At 43.8% G+C, this 25,794-nt stretch overlaps 2 protein-coding genes across 5 annotated transcripts in view; one reads left to right on the plus strand and one right to left on the minus strand.

Moving 5' to 3' along the window:
- The window catches only part of Rrbp1 (ribosome binding protein 1), a 61,926-nt gene that overhangs the window by 35,293 nt on the left and 839 nt on the right, over positions 1-25,794 (minus strand). For 3 of the 4 annotated variants that reach the window (XM_052183779.1, XM_052183780.1, XM_052183778.1), the window contains one exon: positions 3,684-5,727. In XM_052183779.1, coding sequence (XP_052039739.1) covers positions 3,684-5,706 — 2,023 coding nt within the window. In that variant the 5' untranslated portion in view covers positions 5,707-5,727. Of the gene's footprint in view, positions 1-565; positions 1,738-3,683; positions 5,728-19,352; positions 19,432-25,794 lie in introns of those variants that run through there. The other variant, XM_052183781.1, reaches the window with a different exon arrangement.
- The window catches only part of Banf2 (BANF family member 2), a 65,071-nt gene continuing 64,874 nt past the window's right edge, over positions 25,598-25,794 (plus strand). The window contains exon 1 of the mRNA XM_052183782.1: positions 25,598-25,792. The gene's annotated coding sequence lies outside the window, so the exon portion shown is untranslated. The remainder of the gene's footprint in view (positions 25,793-25,794) is intronic.

Below are 25,794 nucleotides of genomic sequence, written 5' to 3' on the forward strand. Positions count from 1 at the left end.
TGCTTTACTCTCCCCTGGTCCCCTGGTACTGCTTAGCCATGGCTGGGGTTGAGTCACCCTCCCATGCTATCATCAATCAAGAGAATTGTGGCCATAGAATAAGAAATATTTTTATAGCCCATAAACTAGAAAGGATGGGAAATATATTTTTCTGGAAGATAAGCAGACTGTGACAGAATCCATTAGGCAAACCCGAATGGGTGGTCTAGCCAAGGGCAGCCAGGCCCTGAAGGACCAGATAAAGCACTAGATATAAATACACACACCAAGCTCTCCTCATAACCCACAACCATCGGGAGCCACACGGATTGGGTCATTTTCAGATAACCCTAGCATAGAGCAGAGCCGAGTATCTGGTGCAACTATAAAAACAGTTAACTCACTACCATGTTCTTGCCTGCTTTGGTTTGACAATGGCACACAGGGTCTGCCCACTGCATTAAAAGACATAATGAGAAGACATGATTCTTTTTTTTTTTCTTCCCCGAGACAGGGTTTCTTTGTATAGCCCTGGCTATCCTGGAACTCACTTTGTAGACCAGGCTGGCCTCGAACTCAGAAATCCGCCTGCCTCTGCCTCCCAGAGTGCTGGGATTACAGGCGTGCGCCACCACTGCCCGGCTAAACATGATTCTTTATCTCCATCATCTTCCAGAAAACTCCCATGGTGTGGAATGGACGACCTCCACATAACACATGCTCACCCTGTTCACAGCCCAGCCAGCGGAAGAAGTCCCCTATATTCTGAATGTAACAGGAAGCTGAGGGCAGTCTTGGCATCACAGAGGTGAGATGGGGACTCACTTACCTAAGGGTACTAAGCGGGAACAGAGTTATGAACAGCAAAAATAAGTATTCTCACAGACCTTTACACACCCTCAAGGATGGAAGAGTTTTCTGTGGCTCACCATGTAGCCTCACCAATATACTCTCCTGGTTCTATGGGAAAAAGAGGTGGTAAACACCAGGCATGAAGGTTCATGCTCATATAGGCTGAGGCAGGGAGACCATTATTTTGGGGCTAGCCTGTGCTACAGTGACAGATCCTATATGAAAAAGAAAAATAACATAGAAGAGGAGGCTAACTTGTCAATTGGGCAGTACCTGGGATCTCAGGATTCACATGTGTTTATAAACGCTTTCCATCACTGTGCTGAACTGACACTGCTTGAACACCATGGTCCCTTCTCCGCGGCCTGAGCTCTAACCTGCCTCTAAGACCATCCCACTTCACTGACAATCCTAGGCGTCAAGGAGGACCTCAGCTCTGTGGCTCCTACAGTGGGCTCTGCTCTACAGTTCAGAGTTACTGACAGGACTCAATCCACTACAGAAGCCTGATATAATGATCTACATCCAGAGTTTGCCAAACACAAGGAAAGGAATCCCAACCCCCTTCCCTGCATTATTCTTTCTGGATTGTTTCAGCATTTGTATGTTATCATTATTGTTTTATTCTTTTGGGATAAGGAATACAGCATTTAATAAAATATATCAAGACCCAATTTTATGCCCCTATAGCAATTTCAAAGGCCATTAAATAAGAATTTTAATGAGAAATTATCTACTGCAACATCTCATTAGGATTTCTGTCCCATGTGGCCTTGCACCAAGGAGAATGATATCGAAGGCCTTCCACACAGATGTTTCCAACGTCAGGGGGCGCTGCCACAGCCACAAGAGCCAATGCCTTCTTCAGGATTGCTTCCAACTTTTGAAGAATAAAATATCAGCACACTGCATAAAAAAAAAAGTCAAAGAACAACTGGACTCTACTGTGGGACAGCCAGAACTTTGCCTCCACAGGTCCCCATCCAGATCCAACCAACCTGGGGTCAAAAACACTTAAAAAAAAAAAAAAAAAAAAAAAAAAAACCAAAAACCAACTGTGTCTCTACCGAGCATATGCAGATCTCTTCTTTGAAATCACTCCTTAAACAATACAACATAACAACTACTCACACAGCATCTGCATTGTATTAGGTGATTTAAGGTATATGGGGCAGGCTACAAATGTAGCTCATTGGTAGGAAACTTTCCTAACCACTTAAGAGCCCTCCCTGGCTTTGTTCCCCAGCACTATATGGGGTGGATAAAAAAATAGTTTTTTTTTTTTTTTTTTTTTTTTTTTTTTAAGGAAAATGAAGTATACGGGACTTTGGGAGCTACTTATATGCAAATACAATGTCATTTACAAGGTGTCAACATTTGCAGATTTTGGAATTCACAGTGAGGGGGAGACGGGGTCCCCTGAAATATGAAGAAAGCCTGTCTGTTTTTTAAAGTTTTTGCTGTGTTATCCCGTATTTAATGCCTTTGTCTTCTTTTGTTATCACATTGTTTCAAGACTTTGGTAGCCTACATTTCTAAACTTAAGAGTCAACATTGTGCCATTTCTATGTCTCTGTGGAGTATTAGCATCCTGCACCACTGACACTGGTGGGTGTGCTGTGCCTGGGTAAGCAGAAGCAGGGTCCCTAGGCAGTCTGGGACATCACGTCTACTAAGCAGCTGTGTGCTACAGTTCAGTTTCCTCGGGAGAGACCTGGGAGAATACCTCAAAATCCTGTCAGAGTGTGCCAAAGTGCTTTTCACCAGTCACACAAATTCAACTACTTTTTTAGCCCCCAACTGAAACTGTATATAGCATTACCCACTAAAAACACCAAAGCAAATCACCATTCTATATTATCTATCTACTTCTAACTATATAATATAGAGTCTATATTAAGTTCTATAGTGCTTCGTTAAATGACCAAGGAAGAAGGAATGGGGCAATATGGAAGAAACATTATTTCTTAAAACACCAAAAGAATAAAGGTGCTTTTAGGTAAAGAATGAACACAGAACAGACTGACAAGACATAGTCAGACGTTCAAGAAAATTTGCCAAGACTCTCCTGCCTAGACTGTTCCTCACACCTCACTGTGCAGTCCCTTACTGGAGACACCTTGTCTGGAGACCATTCACATGACTTGCCCTTAAGAATGAGATGTAGCTTGAATGTGACTGATCAAAATGATTTATGCCTCTGCTACAACTCTGAGAAGCCCTCTCACCTGGAGAGACACAGACTCTTTAGCCTGTGTCCCCAAATGAACTCACATGCCAATAGCCCTGAGCCAACCCAGTTAAGGCACTGCATGAGGCAGAGCCTCTCAGCAGACAGGATCTAAATAAGCCAACCTTAGCCAATCACAGAGACAGAAAGCAAAGACAGAGAACTGCTGTTGTAAGACAACAGAACATGGGATGCTTGTTATATAGCCTTACTATAGAAGCAGTTGACCGACACAGATGGCATCATGTTATATAACTACATCCTACAAACATCCTCCAAAATGAAGCATTCCTACCTGCAGAGGGTGGAGGCTCATAAAATCCAGGAAGCCCAAGCTCCCCAGCCCCCTCCTCAAGGCTGCATAACCAATACAATCACTGGGGTGTGCTTCTTGGTGGTGATGCATCTGCCTTACACTCATGCATGCTTCTATGAGGAAACCTTCACCCCTGGTCCTGTATAAGACCCCAAAAGCTCACTAGTTCAAGATAGACTGGAATTATTTCTCTAGTCTATCATCAGTACCCGGTCTCGGGTGAAAAGACCACCAGAACACTAAGGAAATCCATCAGCCACAAAGAACAGCTTTCCCTCCAGCTCATAGAGCAGACAGGGCACTCACCAGGCTCTCCTTTTTTCTTTGAACCAGACTTCTTCTTTGCAGGTGCCTCTTGCTTTGGTGCCTCCTGGCTCTGGACCATGTTTGCATTTTTACCCTGGGCAGGAGCCATCTCTGACTTTTTACCCTGACTGGTAGCTGTATCCACTTTTTTGGCCTCGTTGGGGAATCCTTCTATCTTTTTGCCTTGGTTTGGGGCTCCCTCTGCTTTTTTTCCCTGATTAGGGGACCCCTCTGATTTTTTCGTCTGGTTTGAGACACCTTCTGTCTTTGTGCCCTGATTAGCAACTGCATCTGCCTTTCTGTTCTGGTTGGAAGCTCCCTCCCCCTTCTTGCCTTGGTTGGGATTTCCATCCCCCTTTTTGCCCTGATTCTGGGTCCCTTCCCCTTTCTTGCCCTGGCTTTGAGGCCCCTCCCCTTTCTTGCCCTGGCTTTGAGCCCCTTCCACCTTTTTACCCTGGTTCTGTGCCGTCTCCATCTTCTTGCCCTGGTTCGGAGTTCCTTCTGCTTTTCTGCCCTGGTTTTGCACACCCTCTACTTTTATACTCTGGTTGGGAGACCCTTCCCCTTTCTTGCCCTGGTTCTGGGCCCCCTCTCCCTTCTTGCCCTGGTTCTGGGCCCCCTCTCCCTTCTTGCCCTGGTTCTGGGCCCCCTCTCCCTTCTTGCCTTGGTTTGGGGTTCCTTCTCCCTTCTTGCCTTGGTTTGGGGTTCCCTCTCCCTTCTTGCCTTGGTTTGGGGTTCCCTCTCCCTTCTTGCCTTGGTTCTGGGCCCCCTCCCCCTTCTTGGTTTGGATCTGCCCTCCCTCTCCCTTTTTGCCCTGGTTTTGGGCTCCTTCTACCCCCTTCTTGGCCTGGTTCTGGGCCCCTTCCCCCTTCTTGGCCTGGTTCTGAGCCCCCTCTCCTTTCTTGGGCTGGTTCTGGGCCCCCTCCCCCTTCTTGGCCTGGTTCTGGGCCCCCTCCCCCTTCTTGGCCTGGTTTTGGGCCCCTTCTCCCTTCTTAGCTTGGTTCTGGGCCCCCTCTCCCTTCTTGGCCTGGTTCTGGGCCCCCTCCCCCTTCTTAGCTTGGTTCTGGGCCCCCTCTCCCTTCTTAGCTTGGTTCTGGGCCCCCTCCCCCTTCTTGGCCTGGTTCTGGGCCCCTTCTCCCTTCTTAGCTTGGTTCTGGGCCCCCTCCCCCTTCTTGGCCTGGTTCTGGGCCCCCTCCCCCTTCTTAGCTTGGTTCTGGGCCCCCTCTCCCTTCTTAGCTTGGTTCTGGGCCCCCTCTCCTTTCTTCGCTTGGTTCTGGGCCCCCTCTCCCTTCTTAGCTTGGTTCTGGGCCCCCTCTCCCTTCTTAGCTTGGTTCTGGGCCCCCTCTCCTTTCTTAGCTTGGTTCTGGGCCCCCTCCCCCTTCTTAGCTTGGTTCTGGGCTCCCTCTCCCTTCTTGGTCTGGTTCTGGGCTCCCTGCCCCTTCTTGCCCTGACTGCTGGTGGCAGGAGCACTGGTCTTAGAGCCCACTGGGGGTACAGCCACCATAGGCACCTCCTTGGGTGTGGCTTCCAAGATGGCAGACTTTGAAGCAAGAACCTGGATGGAATTCACAATAGAACTGACTGCTGGCTCCACCTTTGCCACTTTTTTCTCCTTCTTCTTTTTGTCCTTAGGGGAGGAAGCCAGCTTTTCCTGAGGCATGGCTGATACCGTGGCTACAGGGGTATGGACTGAAGTTGGAGCCACAGCCACAGCGGGTACGCGCACTGGTTCCTTGAGGATGATGGTCACGTTGGGATCCAGGTCATGTTCAGGTATCTTCCCATTAGGTTTCTCTTCCTTTTTCTTGGTCTTTCCTTTCTTCTCCACAGTTTTCTCCTTCTTTTTCTTCTCTCCTTTCTGGTGGTGAGTTTTCGCCATCTCCTTGCGTTGGTTGGCAAGGGCTTCTTCATACGACGTCTCCTTCATGGAGAAGGTTGACACCAGGAAGATGCCAATGGCAGAAACAACCATAAACCCGCCAAAGACCACAACCCCCAAGGTCTGAGTGTCGTAGATATCCATCGTGGCTGGCTTGCTTTCCACCTGCCAACACATACAAGTAGATTACTTTCTGGAGAAATTGAGAAACTGGACAATTTCCATCCCCTATCACCAAACTTAAGGTTTCTCACTGTCTTCAGACTAAATTCAGAGTAGGAGCAAAGCCATGTTTGCTCCTCTTTCTCACCCCTCTTCAGAAATGGGTAATTTGTACCTACAGTATCAATAGTTCTTTTAGTGCCAGAGATACAAACAGGCGGGTAGGAGTACAGAGGAACAACTCAAGTTTCTAATGTTCTGTAGCCTCCAAAGCCCCCTTGAGCCCAGCCCATTTAAAGCACTCATGAGCACAAGTGTGGTCTGGACGTGAAACAACTGGGAGTGGTGGCCACGAGGCAAAGACAGCAAAGCTAAGTATGGATGCATGTGCCACACAGACACCATATGTAGCTGTGTAAGAGAATTTTTCATTTTTCATGTTGGGCTGAAATCTTTACTTTTTATATTTTTCTTCAATGTAAAACTGGCTGGTTTTAGTTAAACAAACTAACAAAAAACCCAGTCAATACCAATACATTTGCAGGCTTTCCCAGAAGGCCCTTGGCACATCACACTCTGCTTTGTGACCGGAGCCCTAAACAAAGCTACAAGGGTTAAAAGACCCTTGGAACTGCAATCCTGAAAAGTCATCAAGAACGTGGTACAGGATAACACACCCTTTCTGCAGCAATGCCTCCTCCAGGAAACAGAAAAGTCTTGGGAAGCCCATCAGATTCTAGGTTTGGAATTTCACATCTGAGGACTTCACAGAAGAAGCAGTGTCACTAGGCTCTTTGTCAGACAATGTACTCCAAACTGAGAGGCTGAAGCATTCCATTATTGTTGCCCATGGACCAAAGTGCAAAGGATCAGAGGGAACTGGGCTCACCCTTCCTGGCTGACAGCCCAGACTTAGTTCCACTTCACCAAGCTTTTAACTCATGTCAGTGACATTATCTGTTCCATCCTGAGCTAGCGAGGAGAGATAGTCTAGCCCCTCTGAAGAGGATCAGCAAAGACTGACCAAGAAGAACTCCAGTGTACAAGGGAAAGTTTGGGATGGAGGAATAATTGGGAAAAGGTAAGAAAGACCAGGACACTGTGTTCAGGCCATTGTGGTTATCTGGTCAGTGCAATTTATGTTCCTCTTTAACAGGGGAAAAGGAAGGCAGTTGGACTCCAGACAGACATTTGGACATTTTAAAAGGCACTGTTTAAACACCTCAGTATCATAATCTAAAATACTTGGTACAAACTCATGGTACAAACCCTTTTCTTTGAGTTATCCTGACAAGACCCTTAAGGAAGGATTGAAATGCTCATGACAAGGGTTTGCTAACACATTCTCCTCAGTGATTACTGTGGCTGCTGTGACTTTTACTCTTCCATAGACTGTCACCTGGGCTGTGTAGGACCGAGGTCCAATACTCTATCCCTGTCATCACTTCAGCAAACAAAGACTGAGGCCAAGCCACACTAACATGCCTTCAGAAGACTGGGCACGGCAGCACTTATATTACAAATGGATTCTGACTTCTAGCTATAAACCACTTGTTGGGGATGGGCCTGGTGTAGTTTATATTTTGATGCTAATTCTGCTCTCCTGAAAGGGGTTGCAGACAAAGAGTGAGTCAAAGTACTCAGGTGATTTCTTGTGAACCAATACCCTAATGAATAAAGGAGCCAATCACCGGGCGAGTAGGTTGGACAGAGGAAGAGAGCAAGCAGGAGAGAGTGAGGTCTTGGACAGGGATAGCCTGAGGACAAGATGCAGCTACGAATGTCTCCCAGTTTGAATGGTGGATCAGTCAGTTTGCCACCAAAGGGTTTAGATTTAATAAGGCTTACAAGATTAGAATTTTAGTTGCTACACCCAGTGAATGAGTTACCATAATTTCTGAACTAAGTTTGTGTTGTTTTCCTTTACACAGAGGCTTCTCTGGGTTCAAGAGAGAAAGGTACAGTGGCAAAGCATGGGTTTGCCAGATGTGCACCACAAAGGCTATGGGGGATTTGAAGCATGAGGTGGGCGTGGTAGCGACTAGCTAGTGGGAACCTAGGGAGCTGGGTGGAGAGATCGTGGACCTCTGAGTCAGAGTCTCCATGAGATGAAACTGGTCGGCCATTGCCTGCCAGTGCATAGCCTGCCAGACAGCTGGGGCAGAGAGCTGCCAGACTCAAGCACAGGAACGTGCCGGTTTATCCTAATATTTCCCACAACAACCACTAGTGACATCTGATCCAAAGTCAAGGTGAGCACCCCCACCTGTGACAGTCAAGGAAGGCTGTTAAAATAAGCCTTACCAGGAACTCACTCCTAGTAGGCTGGGTACTAACAACCTTGCACTTGTCCAATCCTGACTCTGTTTTGCGTGCAGGATGGCAGAGACAAGAGTATGTGATGCAGCTGACCACCTTCCTTGGGTAGCGATCCCCCCCCATACCCCCCACCCCCCGACTAAATTCCTACAAGGCCTTACAGGGTTACTCAGAACTCCACCAACAGAGAAATGCTCAGGGCACAAAATACAGTATAACCAGATGTCCCAGTCAGATGATAAAGTCTCCAGAACATCACCTTTCCCTGAGGTAGACCCTACATTAAGTCACAGCTCCATAAATACCAAGTGACCACCTGACAACTATGCACTCAAGTGTGGTCCCATGTAGAGTTGCAGCTGGCACCAGTCACCAGCCCCTGACACAGTGAAGGGCCATCAACAAAGCAAGGCCTGTTCTCAACTGAGGACTATGGGGCTGTGTGCAGTCTCGCGCCTTCCAACTGCTCAGCTCAGACAGAATAGCCAAGGTTGGAACATCAGCCTTTAATCTGACTCCACATAGGCAAACGTGACACACAAAATATTTTCCACGGGGAGCTCAGAATCAAGATAAGCAAACTCGGGTGAATAGTCATCCCCTGCAGCACACATAGAGCATGTTTATAACAGCATAAATGTGTCTTCCCAACTTTTGCAGAACAACAGCTTTTAAAAAAATTACATCCCTACCGTTAATTCCTGAGCTAGAATTTTTTTTAAAGAAAGCTTTCATGGGAAAGTAAAAAGCCCTAGTCTTTAGTAACACACTGTAACATTTACAGCTAAGGCAGTATCTCTGCAAGCAGCAAATAAATGGAAATGAAAAAAAAAATCACCTTCTGCTTTTAAAGTGAGTTTACCACCTTCATGGTGGACTATCATTGTAAGCTAGAATCCTCCACCTTCCCCACCTTCACTTCATGAGTTTAGGACGCATACACATCCTAGGAGACTCTTGGACCCACTGTCTAGTATGCCTACAAGAGCCTGTAGAAGCAATCCAAAGCCAAGCATCACTCCCGGCTTGTCTGAATGGAGCTTGCTACCATTTTGAATACCAGAAGAATGCTGCTTCTTCTGGTCTTAGGAGTTGAGGAATGATAGGAAATGGGAGCTCTCAATTCTTCAGATGTAGACTATGGGCTGTATCTTCTAACTCAAATGCAAACTGATAAAGCCAGTTCAGCCCAATTTGAGATTTGGGATTTAGGAAAGGATCTTCAACAACATCCTTAAGTTTGTCTTATCACTAGCCAGCTGCTCCACAGTGGACAACATCTGGTGTGCAGAGGAGCCATCAGGTAGAAGATGGTCTACGATAACAAGAATCCAAACGTATTCCTAAACCAAGGTGACTTGCCAAGGAAATAAAGGCAGCAATGGGTTTAACTCTATCAAGATAGGTATCTCCTAATATTTTAATATAAAGGTTGAGCACTTCCAATCCAAAAGTCTGAAATTTGCCTAATTCTTAAAGTTGGGAGCAAGAGATGGTGCAAAAATGGAAACTTCTCTACTAAACTTTATATGATGGTCTCAGTCAAAACACAGGCACGGGCCAAGTGTGGGACATGTCTATAATCCCAGAGGCACTCGAGAGGCTGATATAGGAACATTATGAGTTCAAGGCCAGCCTGAAGTACAGAACAAGACCCTATCTCAAAAAAATAAAAATTTAAATCAGGCACATTAAAATATATATAAAATTGGGAACTTAGAGAGATGGCTCAATGGTTAAAATTGGAAAGGTGGCTCGGAACAAGTACTCCTACAAAAACACCAAGGTCCTTTGCACTCAGCACCCACACAACTGCCTGTGACTCAGGGTTAGAGTACTAATGTCCTCTTCTTGCATTGATGAACTCCTTCATGCACATAGTACACATAAACTCACACAGGCACACACATCAAGCTAATAAATAAATGTTCACTGTTTGGAAGTACCTTAAAATGATAAACTTACCTAAGTACATAATGTATAAGGGAATCATGAAGTTAGTGTTTGGACTTGGGTTCATCCCTAAAATATCTCACAAGCAAAACCAAAACCCCACATCTGAAAAACTTCTAGTCTAAGCATTTTGGAAACAGGTCAGTTGATACGCAGAAGTGTAGAAGAAAATTAGAAGTACTTCCCCACACACCAGTCAGGTGTCAAATACTAACATTTTCCAGACTGACTTTGTGTACATTCATCTCTTCCAAAAGGCCAATGCTCTTGAAATGAACACTTATTACTTATGTTCATGCTTATGTTATATATATTTATCTCTATGAACAAAATACAACAGTTTTACATATGTAACTACTATGTAAAGGGTATTTTACAGGGTGACATCTGGCAATTTTTAGCTCATCTCTATTTTGAAACTTATACAGATAACTGTGGCTCATTCCTTTGAATGCCTACGACATGCTAACAGTCATACTCTTTACATGCTTTTGTTTTAAATTCCATGCTACTCACACAGAACTTGAGTGACATGTTCATCAGAGTAAAGGACCTCTCTCATAATCCTGACTTATGCCATTTGAATTCAGTTCCTGGAGGTGACCACTGAGATAGAGGTCACAGTTCACAGTTCCTTCCTTCCTTCCACAAACTTTAGTATGAGAGGACACAGAGCTCAGAGGAAGCACACACGTGCCCAAGGGCCCTGGATGAACTAACTCACTGGCGCTTCTTTCGGTAGATGACAGAGAGCGGTCATCACTGGCTTTATCGTCAGTGTCACACCCTGCCTGGCTTCCTCCTTCCTTCTGTGACACAGATGGGTGCTCTCATGGATTCTATACTGTGCTCCACGGGTGTATTTACCTAAACCCTGCATTAATGTCAAGGTTTTAGCCTATATCTCCCCTTTCAGAATCTCTACTGAGCTTTTAATTGAACTATGCAGAATTTACATAAACATGGGAGGGTGACGTTATGACCACAGGGAACCCCATCAGCGAGCAACTCTTCTACAGCATTACATTGGTGTCAAAGTTTTATTTCAAGCTTTTAGAAATCTTTATGATTTTTCTACATGAAAATCTCCCATGTTTTTGTGATGTCAAATTATTGCTTTTTGTAATATCCTAGAGAAAAAGCACATTTTGTGAATTATTTTGTCTATTCTCAAAGCTACATATAACCAGTAAACCCTTGATGTTTATATATGTATCATTCACCAAGCTTTTGTTCTGCTAAACTCTTCAAATTGCAGAGTTTATAGAATTGTTTTCATTTTCTTGTGCAGGGGGGAAAAATAAAGTTGTGTTTCTTGCTCTCTGAACTGCATTACCTTAGTTGTGAGCAGAACTGGGAGCAGGAGCCTCCTCAGCAGGTTCCTGCATTCCCACTCCATAGGTCTTACTATCACATATTTGGTAAAACCCTTTCCTCCAGTTAAGTAGTATATGCTACTATCCTCTCAGTTACCATTTAAAAAATAAGCACTGAATTTGGGCAACAGTTTTCACATCATCTGACATTTTTTTCCTTTAATGTGAAATATATTGAATTATAATATAGTAGCTCCCTTTTATCTGCTAGGCCTAAGTTTCAAGAATCCAAGGGGAAATCCTGACACATAGTACTGAACTCTATATGTATATACTATGTCTTCTCGTATACACATATACCTATGATAAAGTTTAATTTATAAACTAAGCACAGTAAGAGGCAAAAACAACAATAAAATAAAGTAATTGTAATACTATAATACCACTGACAGCAATGAGGGCCATAATTAAATGATTAGTCATATAATTCTACCATAGTGTATCTGATAACCCAGACATGGGCGGGTAGTGTATACACCTCGTAACAGGACAATTCATTCTGGGACACCTCTTAACACTATGAGAATGACATAAAGTGTGAGAGTGATTCATCACTTCTAGAATTTTCTATTTAATAATTTTAGACCATGTTTAACTATGGGTATCTGAAACAGAAACATTGACAGAAATTATTTTAAGTAACATTTCTAGATTTGATCTTCAAAGTAAGAGAAATCAGGTCACTCTCGCTGCGGCCACCTGGGTAGCAGGCCATTAGATTCTCATCAAACGAGCTTAGGGTCAGCCTTCCTTCACTCCTGTGCAGTTTGTGTAAACTCCTGGGATGGTCTGTGTAAAACTGCTTGTTCTCTATTGGATTAGAAGACTACAGGATGAGAGCCACTGTCAAGATGGGTATCAGCAAGCTGTTCTTAGAGAGAAACAGCAGGAAGAGCGCTGGTGTAACCACTGAGGTGGCCTGAGAATGACCGAGAACCAACTTTTGGGTTTGTGATCCAATTAAGTCTCATTATTCCCTCTATCGTCCACTGGTTTACATTGTTTTTCCAACTTCTTGGCATGAATGTATACTGATTTTGGGTTCTCTCTTGGTAGCAAATATTTGTAAGACAATACAAGTATTTTCCTCTAAATACTTCTATAGCTTCATCCTACAACTATTAAAAAACATTTCCACTACTGTTCAATCTCCAAATCCCATGTACTCTTTCGCTTGTGACATAGCAATGCATTTTACTTCCCTAACATACAGAAGAGATTCAATTATCACAGACAAATCCTAATTTTAACTTCACTATAAACATCCGTATTTTTAACTGTGATCTAAAATCAATCCCCGCCCCCTTTCTTACTGCTAGGTTTTTGCTAACCGGAGAGCTGTTGAGAGCCCTCACCCTTCTGCTGCACTCACAGGCTTCTCCATGGTTTCTTGGACTCTATTAGTTATATTTGAGACCACCTTGTTAGGATATAAAATCACAATTAATGCATCTTCCTGGTTAATTACCTATTTCTCTTCCCATTTGAAAATGACCCTCTTTATTATACTAATAACTTGTTTTCATTAAATTCTAGTTTATGTGATTATTTTCAAAGCCTAGCTTCTTTCATTTTCTAGCTGAAATGCTCCTTACTCCATGGTTTCACCCTCCCTCCCTTCCCTCCTCCAACAGGAGCCCTAAAAGGCTCTAAGTCTGCTGCCCCATCCCCCGCCCCATCCCCCTGCCCCATCGTGCGCATCTCCTCTAATCACTGTTGCTCTGATAAACGGCTGTACTTGTCCAATAATTCAGGAGTTTGTCATGTGTTTATCACGACCTTTCTTTTGGGCTTTACTGGGTCGAAGGGAATACCAGCCATGGACTGACTACTGTCTGCAGCAGGGTTCTCTGACAGGGTCTCTGAAAACTTCTAGCTTTTGTCCCCCTGCCTCAGGACAGAACAGTCACCTGCTGTCTTCTCTTGCTACTAACTAGAAAACTGCCTGCCCTTTCCTGGAGGGTACAGCCCTTCAGAAGATCAGGACATAGTATGTGTTAGTGACCACTTCCTATCTCAAATTCCTGTTCCACCAGCTGCCCACACTCCACTCAACAACACCCCAAAGTCAGGTCAGATTGGGTTCGGTCACTCCAGTCACTATCCTGCAATCTCTTTGCTCCCTATGAAGTGCAACGCCCATTAACATTAACTAGTATTTTCAAAGAAGCTGCGGAGCCTGGCATCAAAAAATTTAAATGTAACTTATTTTTTTTAATAGAGGAAATGTAGCAACTAAAAGTAGGATTTTGAAATAATTTATTTCATGTTTTAAAAGTAACTTCCGCCTTTAAAGAAACAATGCCATTCATTTTAAATTTTAAGATTTGAGTCACTAAAATAGAAATATAGTCTAATATAAGCCTTGCTTAATCATCAGCCATTTCAGATTCAATTTCTATGCCTGAGGGAATTTTTTTTTTTAAAAAATTAACAAGTTTTTGTGTTTCCTTTTAAAAAAGTATTTGAAAAAGTAAGTATCTGAATAGAATTAAATCCTCTGGGAGTTTACAAGAAGCCACCAGCTTACACTTAATTAAGGAAGACCACAGGTCAACATGGCAAGATCAAGGATCCTCAAAACAGACCACTGGTCCAACCCAGCTTTCTTACTGTAGAGACCAGACAGCACTGCACTAGTCAATATCAGACCTCATACTACTAAATACTCTATCAGGGTGTTGGTTAACCAGCACTCATATCAATATACCCCAAGGGAAAAGCACAGGTATCCTGATGGAGAGAAATGTTTTCCCTGCTGCTGGAGAGATGCCTCTTGCCCTTCAGTTTTATACTCTAGCAAATGGTCACTAAGGTTCTGTGTCTATCTGTTGCTGGCATGCAAATGTGTGAATGATCTTCCAGTGGTTACTGTTTTCTGGAGCAATTCTGCCTAATTCTAGTGACACTGCTTTAGATTTAGATTTTTTTTTTTAAGTTTTCTGTGTCTGTAATCAGATAAAGCAGTTTGCTCCAATTTTCCCAACCTTGACATGCTCTGTTCTTTTTTTCTCGAGTATCTGCAGAGTAGGAACTCCATCACGACACCAAAGAGGAGGACAAAGACAGACAAAGGGACAATTGTAGGTGCCTCATGAGGTGATGCTTACTGACTTTTTGCAGAAATCCTTTCCAGGTTGAAGAAGCTGCTTTCCATCTCTAGTATGCATGATTCCAGGTTGAGTTCTATCGTATGTTTTCTTACATCTGTTAAGATGATTACACTAGTCTACTAGTAACCTGTCAGAATGGGAGATGGACAGACACTTCTTTTTCACACTACAGTAAGTTTGCAGTCCTAAGATGTACATCACTTTGTCATTCTATGCACTGCTGGGTTTGGCTTTGACTCTTAGCTATGTTCCTACAGAACAAGGTTAGCTGACATCAGAATCAAGAGCTCCATAACCAATCCTGCTGCCTCTCTCCTAAGTATGAGAAAAAAATAGAACATTAACTCTTTACATGCTTGATAGGACAAACCAGTAGAAGCATTTGGCCTGGTATTTTTGTTATGAGGTTTACTTGTGGATCCATTTCCTTCTGATTACAGGAATATCCAGTTTTCTCTTACCTATGTTTAGTTTTAGAAAAATTTATCAGTGTTGTCACAACTTGCAAAACTTTTTGTCATTTTAACCTGTAAAAACCAAGCTGGTATGAGTAATGTATCTTTCTTCTCCCTTTCCTCTAGGTTTAAGACTACATAGCCAAACTGGTCTCAAGACCTTTTCAACCTTAGCCTTTAGAATGCTCAGGACACAGCAGTGTGCCTCTGCACCTGGCTGTTTTAGAAAAGCACCAATGGTGTTCATTTAAACAAACAAACAAACAAACAAACAAACAAACAAGCATGTTCTTCCTAAGTACCACTTGTCCTTTCACCGCCTGCACCCACAGGGAAGGCCCATTCTAGGTACTTCCTGCTGCTTGCTCATGGTTTTGCTTTGTTCCCCTTGCTCACGGTTTTGCTTGACATCTGCCAATGCTCATCATCTCTTCTAAGGTCCCTGCTGTGTCCCTGCCTGGTGTCCCTGACAGTGTGTCCCTGCCTGGTGTCCCTGTGTCTCTGCTGTGTGTTCCTGCCTGTTTTCCTGCCTGTGGCCCTGCCTTTTTCCCCACCACCGTGGCCCTACCTGTGGCCCTGCTTTGGCCCTGTGTGTTTGTTTTCTGTTTCTTCTGTTCTTCCTTCTACCACTTCAAAACTGACTCAGGCTTATTCTGACTTTTATCAGGTTAAAGAAATTGCTTTTTATCCTAGTTAGCAAAAATTGCATCAAGATAGATGCATTGCTCAATAATTTTCTTCTTCCCTCTTTGAATGTGTTTAAAGTTATTAATCTGTCAGAAAATATTTCAGCTACATATTACAAATTTAATACATAGCATTTTCTTTATTGCTGTCAAAACATTTTATATTTCCCTACTTTATGGCCTACAAACATTAGAAATATTTTCAAATTTCCAAATACATGGTGATTTTTCTACTTATTTTTTTATTCCTATTTCTGATTTAAGCTGGAGTGACTGTAAGGCCCTTGACACAGCCATCTGAACACTATACTGTATGTTATACAACTGTGGGTTTATTTTTATACAGTCACATACAGACTGCATTCTTCACTAGTAGATCCAAAGTTGTTGATTAGTTATAGGATCACTGAAATTTCTCTACTGTGGTTATAAATTAGACCATTTCCACTTTAAACATTGAGATTATGCTAATTCAAAGGTTAAGATAGAGCCAGTGAAACGCTTCAGCAGGTAAAGGCGCTCGCTTGGTCGCTGTGCAAGCCTGGCAAACTGTTCGATCCCTGGAGCCTACAGTGCAGTGAGAGAACTCACGCCCTCAGGTTGTCCTCTCACCGTGTACACACAATAATTGTTTTAGAAGTTAAAATGTGTTAAGTTGTCGCACTGACCTCACTCTAGAATGCTTTTTCACCTGATCTCAACCAAAAGGCTGCTAAATGATCACCACGTGCTTTTCCTCCTGCCTTGAAGTCTAGTCTCATAATACTGACATATTCTTTCTGTTCTTTTAAGATTCGGCAGGGGAGGGGGTGGTCCTTTCTATGTAGCTCAGGCTACCTCAGGCTAGCATACAGCACCAGCACATGCATGCAGGTTTCCTTTTAGTGGTGTTTCTGTAGCTATTGCATCTGTGACAGTGCAATAGCTGTATTTTTAACATTCAGCACAAACAGTATCTTGATGCTTTCACTGGAGTATTTGGGAAATTGACATTTAATATGAATGTTAATACACTTGGGTTTCAATCTGTATTTTGTCTAACATTAGTTTCCCATCTGTCCTGGGCTTCTTTTTATCTTTGTCTTTGTTGATTAATTCTGAATGTTTTGTTTCTCCTTCCAGTATTATAGAAGAACCCATTCTTGTAATTTTTTAGTGGTAACCTTTGAAAAGAGTCAACATTAAGGAGTCACAAAAGTTAAACTTTTTCCTGTCCCACTAATTCTTTTCCTCTCCCTTTAAAGGCTCCCTGCATTTGATCTCAGTTTTTCAGACTCACTAACTTCATTTGCTAAGGATCATCTACATGATAACCCCTCCTTCCCTCACCACTTTTCTCCCTGCCTCGCTTTCCTCCAGGAGTTTCCTGATGATCTGGGAATGATCTTGCTTCTGCCTTAAAGCGATCTTCTCATCTACTGCTAAGTTTTTCTCTAGGTACATCATGAATTACCTCCATGTAGAGTTACTCTGTTTGGGTTGTTTGGGAATTTTGAAAAGATGGGTATCTTGTCTCTTAAGGTTATCAGCTACACTGGTTGTTCCACTCTCTCCCCCTGGAACTGTAATCTGACACTGCTCAGTCTGCTCCCCTTGGCTCTCCAGTGCTCCTATAACCACCTGTCGGTGGTTCTCCAGTGAAGTCTAGTTTTCTTCTGCTCCGCCTTCCAATTCAGTTCTTCTGCTCTAATCAGCTACTGGATCCACCTGTTATATTTTTATTACAATGTATTAAACTTTGTATACCTATAAGTTATACTTGGCCCCTTTTCAAATGTGCTAGCTCACTCTACAGTTTCTATTACTTGTAGGTATTTTAAACCTTGCCTATTACTTTCTGCACAGTAAGTGGTGGCACTTAAATCCTCAATAATGCTACCTCATGGATTCACAGGGCTGTTATTGCTGGTCCTTGCCCACAGAACTTTGTATGTTCCTCTTACAATCATTGGGGTTCTTGAAGTCCAGGAAATAAGTGTGATCTTTTAAATACTCAAGGACTGGCCTAGAAGCCCTGTCTGGTCACCCCTAAGTACAGAATCTTAAATGGGCTTGAATGTCTCACCATGTCCTAAGACCTGAATGAGAGCCTTGTGACTTCCACTTTCAAGCTGTGTTCCCCTATCCTAGCAGCTCTAGGGTTTAAAAAAAAAGGGGGGGGGGGAGGGCTCTGTTTCGTTTTTGTTTTTTTCTTCCATGAGGAGGACAGAACCCATGGCCTCCTCAATGTTACAGGAGCCAACCACTCGGTCACACTCTGGACACAGACAGGTTTAATGCCAATCTGTTTTCTCCCTAAAGATTCCATAGGCCCTGGTGGCTGAAGCTCTTAGGATCATTTCCTATCCTGTCCCCCACACTGCCCACTGCCCTTTGGACCTACAAAGACTACTACTGTTTGTCAAGTTTGCTAAAAGCTCTATAGGGCTGGGTTTGGCCTCCTTCTTAGGAATCTTCTGGGCCAACCTATGCTTTTCAGGAGGCATTTTAAAATCTTTTATGCAGAACGTTCAAGTCAGAAGACTGGCCTAGACAACCTCTATCACCAGAAACCTGGCACCCCTTCCATGATCTCTGCCACGCTGCCGCTCACAGCTAAATAAGATCATATAGCTCACTGGGTCTTAAATGTAAAAGAAAGATTATTGCCACATGACAAGAAGGCCAGCTGGACCAGGGAAACAATCAGAGCTGGCCACACAAGTCCCTCTTTCTCTATGGCTTTATTTTTGGTAGCTTCAATAACCATGGAGGCATGGGATGACCTCCCTTCCTTACCAGAAATGTGGGTTCAGTATAGTATGATTTCTGTAAGACAGTCAGATAACTTTATTACTGTAAATTGCTATAACTGTTAAACTTTATCATTAATTTTTCTTGTTTACTGCTCACAGTACCTAATTTGTAAATTCGACTTAATAAGCATCTAAAGGAAAAAACAAAGTACATACAGGGTTCAGCATTATCTGCAGCTTTAGGCATCTAAGGGGGATCTAGGGAAGCATCCTCACAGATAGGAGAATACTGTACTCCACTGTAGATTAGGAGGGAGGAAACAGGAAATCCTGTAGGGATACCCCATCACAAACCCCTGGGGCTAGACTGGTACTCTAACCAGGAAGGGTCCGTTCCTTCCCTGTTTATAAAGTTCCCAGGCAGAGGGCTCGCCTGGGAAGGACTGCTCAGCGTCCTCCTTACTGCCCAGGAGGGGCTGCTTTCCAACTTGGCTTTCTGATAAAGAGCATCAGCTGTCCCGCCCTCTCTCCAGAGCTCTTTGCAAAAGGCCACTTTTGAGCAACACATTTTACTGGCCCAACAGTCCCACCTCCAACAACAGAGAAGGTCTAGCATGTGGGAATTAATTATTTTTATTATCAATAGTGGTTCAAACTTCACTTTAGTCCTTTTTTAAAAGCCAGCCATTTTATAATAGTATATAAATTACTATAAACACTTTGAAAGAAAAGCCTGGCACTTTTCTCTAAAGCTGAACATATGCCTCTTTATGGCCCACAATTCCAGATTTAGATATCAGACCCCTTAGAAATATGTGTGCATGCTAGCCAAAAGTTGGGGTGAGACCAATTATGCCAGGGTTATTTATCCACAACAGCTCCTCCCTGGAAGCTAGCCAGATACTGTGATACAGCCACACACTGGATGAAACAAGAACAAATGAATGGACCAGAGCTATCTCAACCACATGGATGAATCTTACATACACACCAAGGGAAAGACAAACGAGCATAGGTCATGTGATCCACTTCCATTATGTTCAAACACTGGCAAAGAGACTCTGATGCATAAACAGGAAAGCAGGTCTCCTTGAAGAAAAGCTATAAAGGAACACAGTAACATAAAGAGAACTAGTTAAACAAGGTGTGCCATTTAAATAAGTATATTTCACGTGTGGCTCAAGTACATACACATTTATTTCAGTAAAGAATTAAAAATATGCACGCCTTGCATCCTGAAAGAGGGACACCTTTGGAAACTAAAGAATCTGCCAAGGAGGGCTGTTGCTACCAATACTTTCCAGCTCTAGCAAGCATATAGACATTGTCGTCTCCAGAGAGAAGTTAATGGAAGCTCAATCAAGAAGGTGTCCCCTTCCTGGAGGCCCAGGGCTTTTCATTAGCCTTGCCACTGTTCTGTTCTCTTTGCTGTCTTTAAAAATTAAAACAGTATAGAAGGGGTCCCAGGATCATCCACCTTACCAGGGAAGCACTCATAATGGTGAGGGGTGGCTGGGCTTCAAAGGCACCACTAATGCAGACCTTAGAGAAGTCCCCTGACATGTCACTAACAAGACTCTTCATTAAAGGTTTTAATAATTCACTTACCCTTCATCTCCTTCCTTTTCTCAATTACTGTGATTACTATGGAGTGACTTTTCTAACTACAGTACAAACAAGGTACAGGAAATAATATTGTCAATAGAAATAAAGCTACATCTAATTCCTATTCAGGAACAGTCTTCATGGAAAACAAAGGTGGTTTCAAAACAGCTAAACTGTATTTTTAAGCACTGAATTAGAAGTTCCAGAAAACATGGGTATGGACAAGGGTCTTTTACCCTTCTCTATAAAATGAGTCATTCACGTGTTCCCACCACAAAGGACTGGGACTTCAGGACGCACTTGCCATTTCTTTGCCAACAGTAGGAGAGTGGAAGAGAAAAGGAAAGGGTCTGGACTCTGATCTCACCAACCAGAGCAAGCGCCTCGCCTCAGCCATGTCCTCCACCTCAGCTACTTTCCATGCAAAGTTCCTCAGGAGACACTGCCATGAGGAGAGGCAAGAATGTAATCCCATCAGCTCCTCTTACTCCTTAGCCTGACAGAAAGTCTAACTGGGAGAAGGGAAAACACCATGTTAGCTACAAGACAGCAATTCTCCCTCCTACTGTTACAGCACACGTTTATTCTCCAAGCACAAAATTCAAAGCTTTTTGGAAAAAGCCACATTGTTCAAACCAAAATTAATGTTTTGTTTCCTAGACAGGCTTGTTAGTTCCTCTACAGGCTTGACCCTGGCCCTGCTGTATCCTGGGAAATGTGGGTGATCCTTGTGAATACTCCTCCTGGGAAGAGCCTAGGACAGAGCCAGCCTCCAAGCCCACGCCCCTGCCCCAAGGATCATGAAGAAGCTTGACAGTGCCACTCAATGTTCCTGTCAACTTCTCAGATGAAGCCAGACTGGAGGTAATCCAAAACTCACTCCCATTTGGCTTTGGGGTATTTTTGTATTTATATTTGATACTCCAGGAATCCAGACTACTTTGAGCTAAATGATTATAGACTTGCATGGGAAAAGCCTCTCTGTTAGCCCACAAGCATGACAGCTACTAGGTGCCATGACTGTTCTAGACCCTGGGACACCTGGGGAAATGAATCAGATAATGTTCCTGTACTGACAAGAGTTTGTGCTCCAGTGGAGGCAATGATAGGTCAAATACAGGAAATATATATATCAAGAGGTAGGCATGAGGAGAGAGCTCTGCACAGGTTGGACAGGATGAATGGGTTATCTGTCAACTTTAAACAAGATGATCAACAGATCTAAAGCAGGGCCAGAAGCAACTATGTGTCTATCTGGGAAAAGCTCCCCAGGTAAAAGCAATGCATCCCAAAGTCCTGCTACAAACACAAGCCTGAGGCCCACAGAGGTGCCAGTGTGACAGGAGAGAAGAGAAGGGAGGAGGCAGGGGTGGAGTACAACGATAATGGGGCCCAGGTCACTGGCAAGGCAGAGTAAGGAACAGACACAGAGGAACAGTCTAGAAGACAGGGGTGAAGTCAGAACTGGGAGACCATCTCAAAGACTAGTGTTAAAACAGGCTCAAGGTGACAGTGACAAAAGGATAGAGTGGAACTAGCAGAGAGGGTGGAAAGGGCCAAGTGTCCTCCCTTAGACAGCTGCGCTGACAGGATCTGCGAGGAGAGAGCAAGATTACGGATAAACCAGGGCCCATGGCCTTAGAGATGGAGCCGCCTGGTCTGCCTCCACGTTACAAGGAAAGGACACTGAAGCCCAAGGAGGGTCCGAACCCAACACAGGGCTGCTCCCTACTGCAGCTCCACTGATCGTCAGGGACTGCCAGGCACACAACTCGCACCAGGGCAGATCTGCTCCTGCTAAAGGACCACAGGCTTAAAAATACCATGAAGAAATCAGACCAAATGCTTGCTATTTTTGTAAAAGCCTTAAAAACCTAAATGTTAATGAAAAAATATCCTCCATTTTTAAAAGGTTCGTTTTGTTAGTAATAAGGGGTTGGAGCCTATACATAAACTAACATAGGCCTTGTCTGCTCACAGCCTGTCCAAGCTTAGGGTACAGAATTAAAGGAGTCGGTCCAAGAAGGTTATTTAGTCCTTACGAGTCAGCTAATGCCCCTTATCACCGTAAAGAGCTGCTGACTGCCAACATGGATCTCAGTGGGCCTTCTGACCAGCAAGACAATAACTAGTTGTCCATGACTGGAGGTTTCCTTTAAACATGGGCTTTCTGCAGTCTACCAAGCACTGATATATCATTACAACAAAGAATTCAAAAATCCTTCCAAGTCCCAGCAAGCTTTCAAAGCCATATGGAGTATAATAGGACCTGCAAGTGGTCACTGCAGTGCTCAGGAAATGCCTTACAACAAGCAGAGAGGGAAACTCCAGGACACTGGGCTGTGAAAGTGCTGGGAACCGGAGAGGTGGTCCAGCCTTGCCTAAATAACCAAGACATATAATTTATATAGCATCCTGTATAAAGCTGCTGCTCCTTTCAAAGAGCTGAGAGACAATGTACTACCAACACTTATAGGAAAAACGGGAAGGGAGTCAAGTCTGGCTTTAAACTTGGGTGCGTGCTTGCCTGCTTCAGGAGACTCATTCATAATCTGTCTGCCTGCAAAAACAATTTCCTAGGAAGTCCTCAAGCTAATATTCTGTAATGCTAAGCAGCCACCATCGCTTAGGCTTTCTCACTTAGAATTAAATATTTACTTTCCTTCCACGCTGCATTCTTTCCATCTAGTGCCTACTCATTTTTTTCTGTGTTTGGTACATTTGGCCATCTTCATGCTGTTAGTTTTAGGTTAAGGTACCTGTCCTGCCCTACCCTTTTTTCCACATATCCAGAGTTGAGACTGGGATTTTTGCTTATAGATTTATTTTTATTTTATGTATGAAGGCCTGCACATATTAACGTGCATCATGTATGTATCTAGTGCCCAGAGATCAGAAGTAGACATCAGATCCACTGGAACTGGAGAGACAAGCAGTTATGATCCACCATGTAGGTGCTAGGAACCAAATCCCAGTCCCCAGCAGGAAGAACAAATGCTCTTAACTGCTGAGCCACCAAGGAAAGGTGACAAGTTACTGGGCTAAGTGCTTAAACTGAAATAAAAACATCTGTTTTGGCAGACAAAACGGACAAATGGACATTTCACCTAGTTCAACATTATGTTTTCATGTCATCAGGAGGAACAGGGACTTGAGCCTTTGGAGATCAGCAGCCACCCCATCCTGGCGCTGCCTGGTCAAGCTTGCCAAGATGATGTAAATGAGGTAACTCTACATCCAACTACTCAGCATTTGTAACTTGGCTAAGAAACAATGTTCAACCGTTACTGCACTTTAACTTACATAGCTGTATATGGCTACAGTTGTCCGCCTTATAAAGATGCTATTGTGGATGACTTCACACAAATTTAGATGTCACCCATTTATTTTTATGTATGGAGTTTGAAAGCCTGGAACAAGAACTTTTCAGAAAGGAATAGAATGCTAAGTGCCTTCCTGCACTGCCAAATGCTTACTGACTCTACACCTTGCCACTAAAACTCATTTTGATCTTCTAGTTCTGTGTCCTCCCTTGGGTAATTACTGTCCCAGCAGGACAAGCTTATGTGGCCCTACAGCCTGTTCAGAAAGCTGGACCCATGAAACCGAGCAGTTGGCAACAAGAACAGTTTCCCAAATTTTTCGTATCTGCTGGGCTTCCAGGTTCTCACGTACTGAATGGGTGACATCCATACCTATCCTACATATGAGTGGATTGTGTCTAAAATCACAGCAATGTGCTATCAATCCTAAATTCAAGCCTTTAAAAATTAAGTTGGATTCAGATTCTTTTATACCATGAGCTAGTAGTCTCTCTAATCAGTATGAACTACAGAAAGCTGGGATTTCAAACCCCAAAGAGCCCTAATCTTGGGTTCCTCCAGGAGTCAGACAGTCCATGTTTGTACTGCTCATTGAAGAAAGAAACTCAGAGGCCTTCCCCATTGCAGGTCTGGAATGTATAGAGGAATAACACAATGAATGTTTTCCTTCTAGAAAAAAGATATAAACAAAGAAAATCATAAGAACTGTTGGCTATACCCCTTTGTCATATTATGTCTATTAGTTATAGCTTCTGGGGATAAAAGAACGATTAAGAATCTAGGCTCCTATGCTTTTAAAAGGTATCCCTGCTACACAATAATCCAATATTCCAATTAAATCATTTGCATGCAACCGTTTAAACTGAGTTTGGTGCTATATAATTATTGTAGCATGTAGAGTTAAGGCTCATTTCAGCAAAGAGCATAATTGCTCGAATGTGACTCGATTCAGGATTTATTTAAAACTCCCCATCAAGCTGGGTATTTAGATGCACACCTGTAATCCCAGTACTTGGGAGGTAGAGGCAAGAGAGCGGGGCCGTCAAGGTCAGCCTAGACCACAGAGGGCAGGCAGAGCTGCCTAAGACTCTGACCTGAAAAACTGCAGAAGGAAAGGAAAAAAGGAGGGTGGGATGGGAGGAGGGGAAGGAGAAAAGGAAACTGAAGAAAATGTTTCCCGTCAACAAAAATATCCCTACATTATAATCCCACTCTAACTATTTAGAACAGGTAGACAGAGCTCAAGTCCTAAATATGAAACCGGAAAGTTCGACTGTAGCTTATGCCACAGTGTTACAAACCCGCTAATCCCAAACCTCAAGATCTCTTCTGACCCTCATCCCCCAAGCTTGGTCTTCTGTAGGCCTCAACTAGTCCAGGAACAGGGCAATCCAGGCTTGCCCTGGCATCTACATGGGAACTAACAGGTCTGTGCTGACCTCTTAGTACCTCTCCTCCTGTACTAACACAGGAGAGACATGGCATCTCCAGGCCCTCAGAACAGGAAGCTGCTTCTAAAGAGAAACAAGTTGGCAGATTATAGTGGACTGGCCTTACAAAGTTCATTAACACATTAAGACAACTCCCAGCAAATCCCAGAAATTTCTCTAGGTTCAGGAAGTTAAGACAAACAAGAATAGTTAGAAAAAAATGTAAGGAAATGGTATGGATGATGAGGGAATCTTTGACTGTGAAGGGCTGTGTCCAATGTGCAATTCTTTGGCCTACAATGTGAGCCTTTCCGCAAAATTCCACTTAGGACCCCAACCCCCACCATTAGGCTTTAAGCAAATGAACAGCTAGCTTAGCAAACAGAGATGTGGGAGGCTCTAGGGATCCTTCCAAGTTTCATTTCCTTGGTGTTTCCCAGTCCTGACCTCTGACCCCTGGAGTGATTGCCAAACTGCCCTGTTTTGCACAAGATCTCACACTTCCTGCTCAGTTCCCCGGACCCCAGTGGTGAGTGGGTGGTACTATCTTCAGGCTAGAGATAAAGAAACCCAGGTTCAGTGGTTAGGAGACATGACCCTAACCTCAGTGTTCAAGGGGCCAGAATCCAGGTGTGTGCAGTGGTTCACAGTGCAAACCAGCCTCCACCTTGTTCCCTTGTCACATCCCCAAACACACATCCCACAAGAACAGTCAATATTAGTTGGCTACTCCCTACATGTGCTGGGTCTCCACTGCTGTCTCTCAGAGACATGTAGAAACCCTGTTTAATCAGATGGGGAAATGGGAAACCTTTGAGAGAAAGCACTTGGTTAGCAACTGTCCACGAAGCGTGACACCTACGGGAAGGAGTCCCTGAAGCATCCTGCACAGCCGGTAGTAAGCGCGGGCCAGCCGGGCTCCCTTCCCCGGGCACTGCCGGGGAGCCTGGCGGGCCGGGACAGACGGCGGGCCCAATGCCAAGGCGCTGGGCCCGCGGGGCTGGAGGTGCCGACTTCCACCCAGGCCTAGCACCATCGGCCCATTCATCGTGGGCGCCGGAAAGAGAGGCCAGGT

Source organism: Apodemus sylvaticus, chromosome 5 (assembly GCF_947179515.1).
Source record: "Apodemus sylvaticus chromosome 5, mApoSyl1.1, whole genome shotgun sequence".
Classification (NCBI taxonomy): domain Eukaryota; kingdom Metazoa; phylum Chordata; class Mammalia; order Rodentia; family Muridae; genus Apodemus; species Apodemus sylvaticus.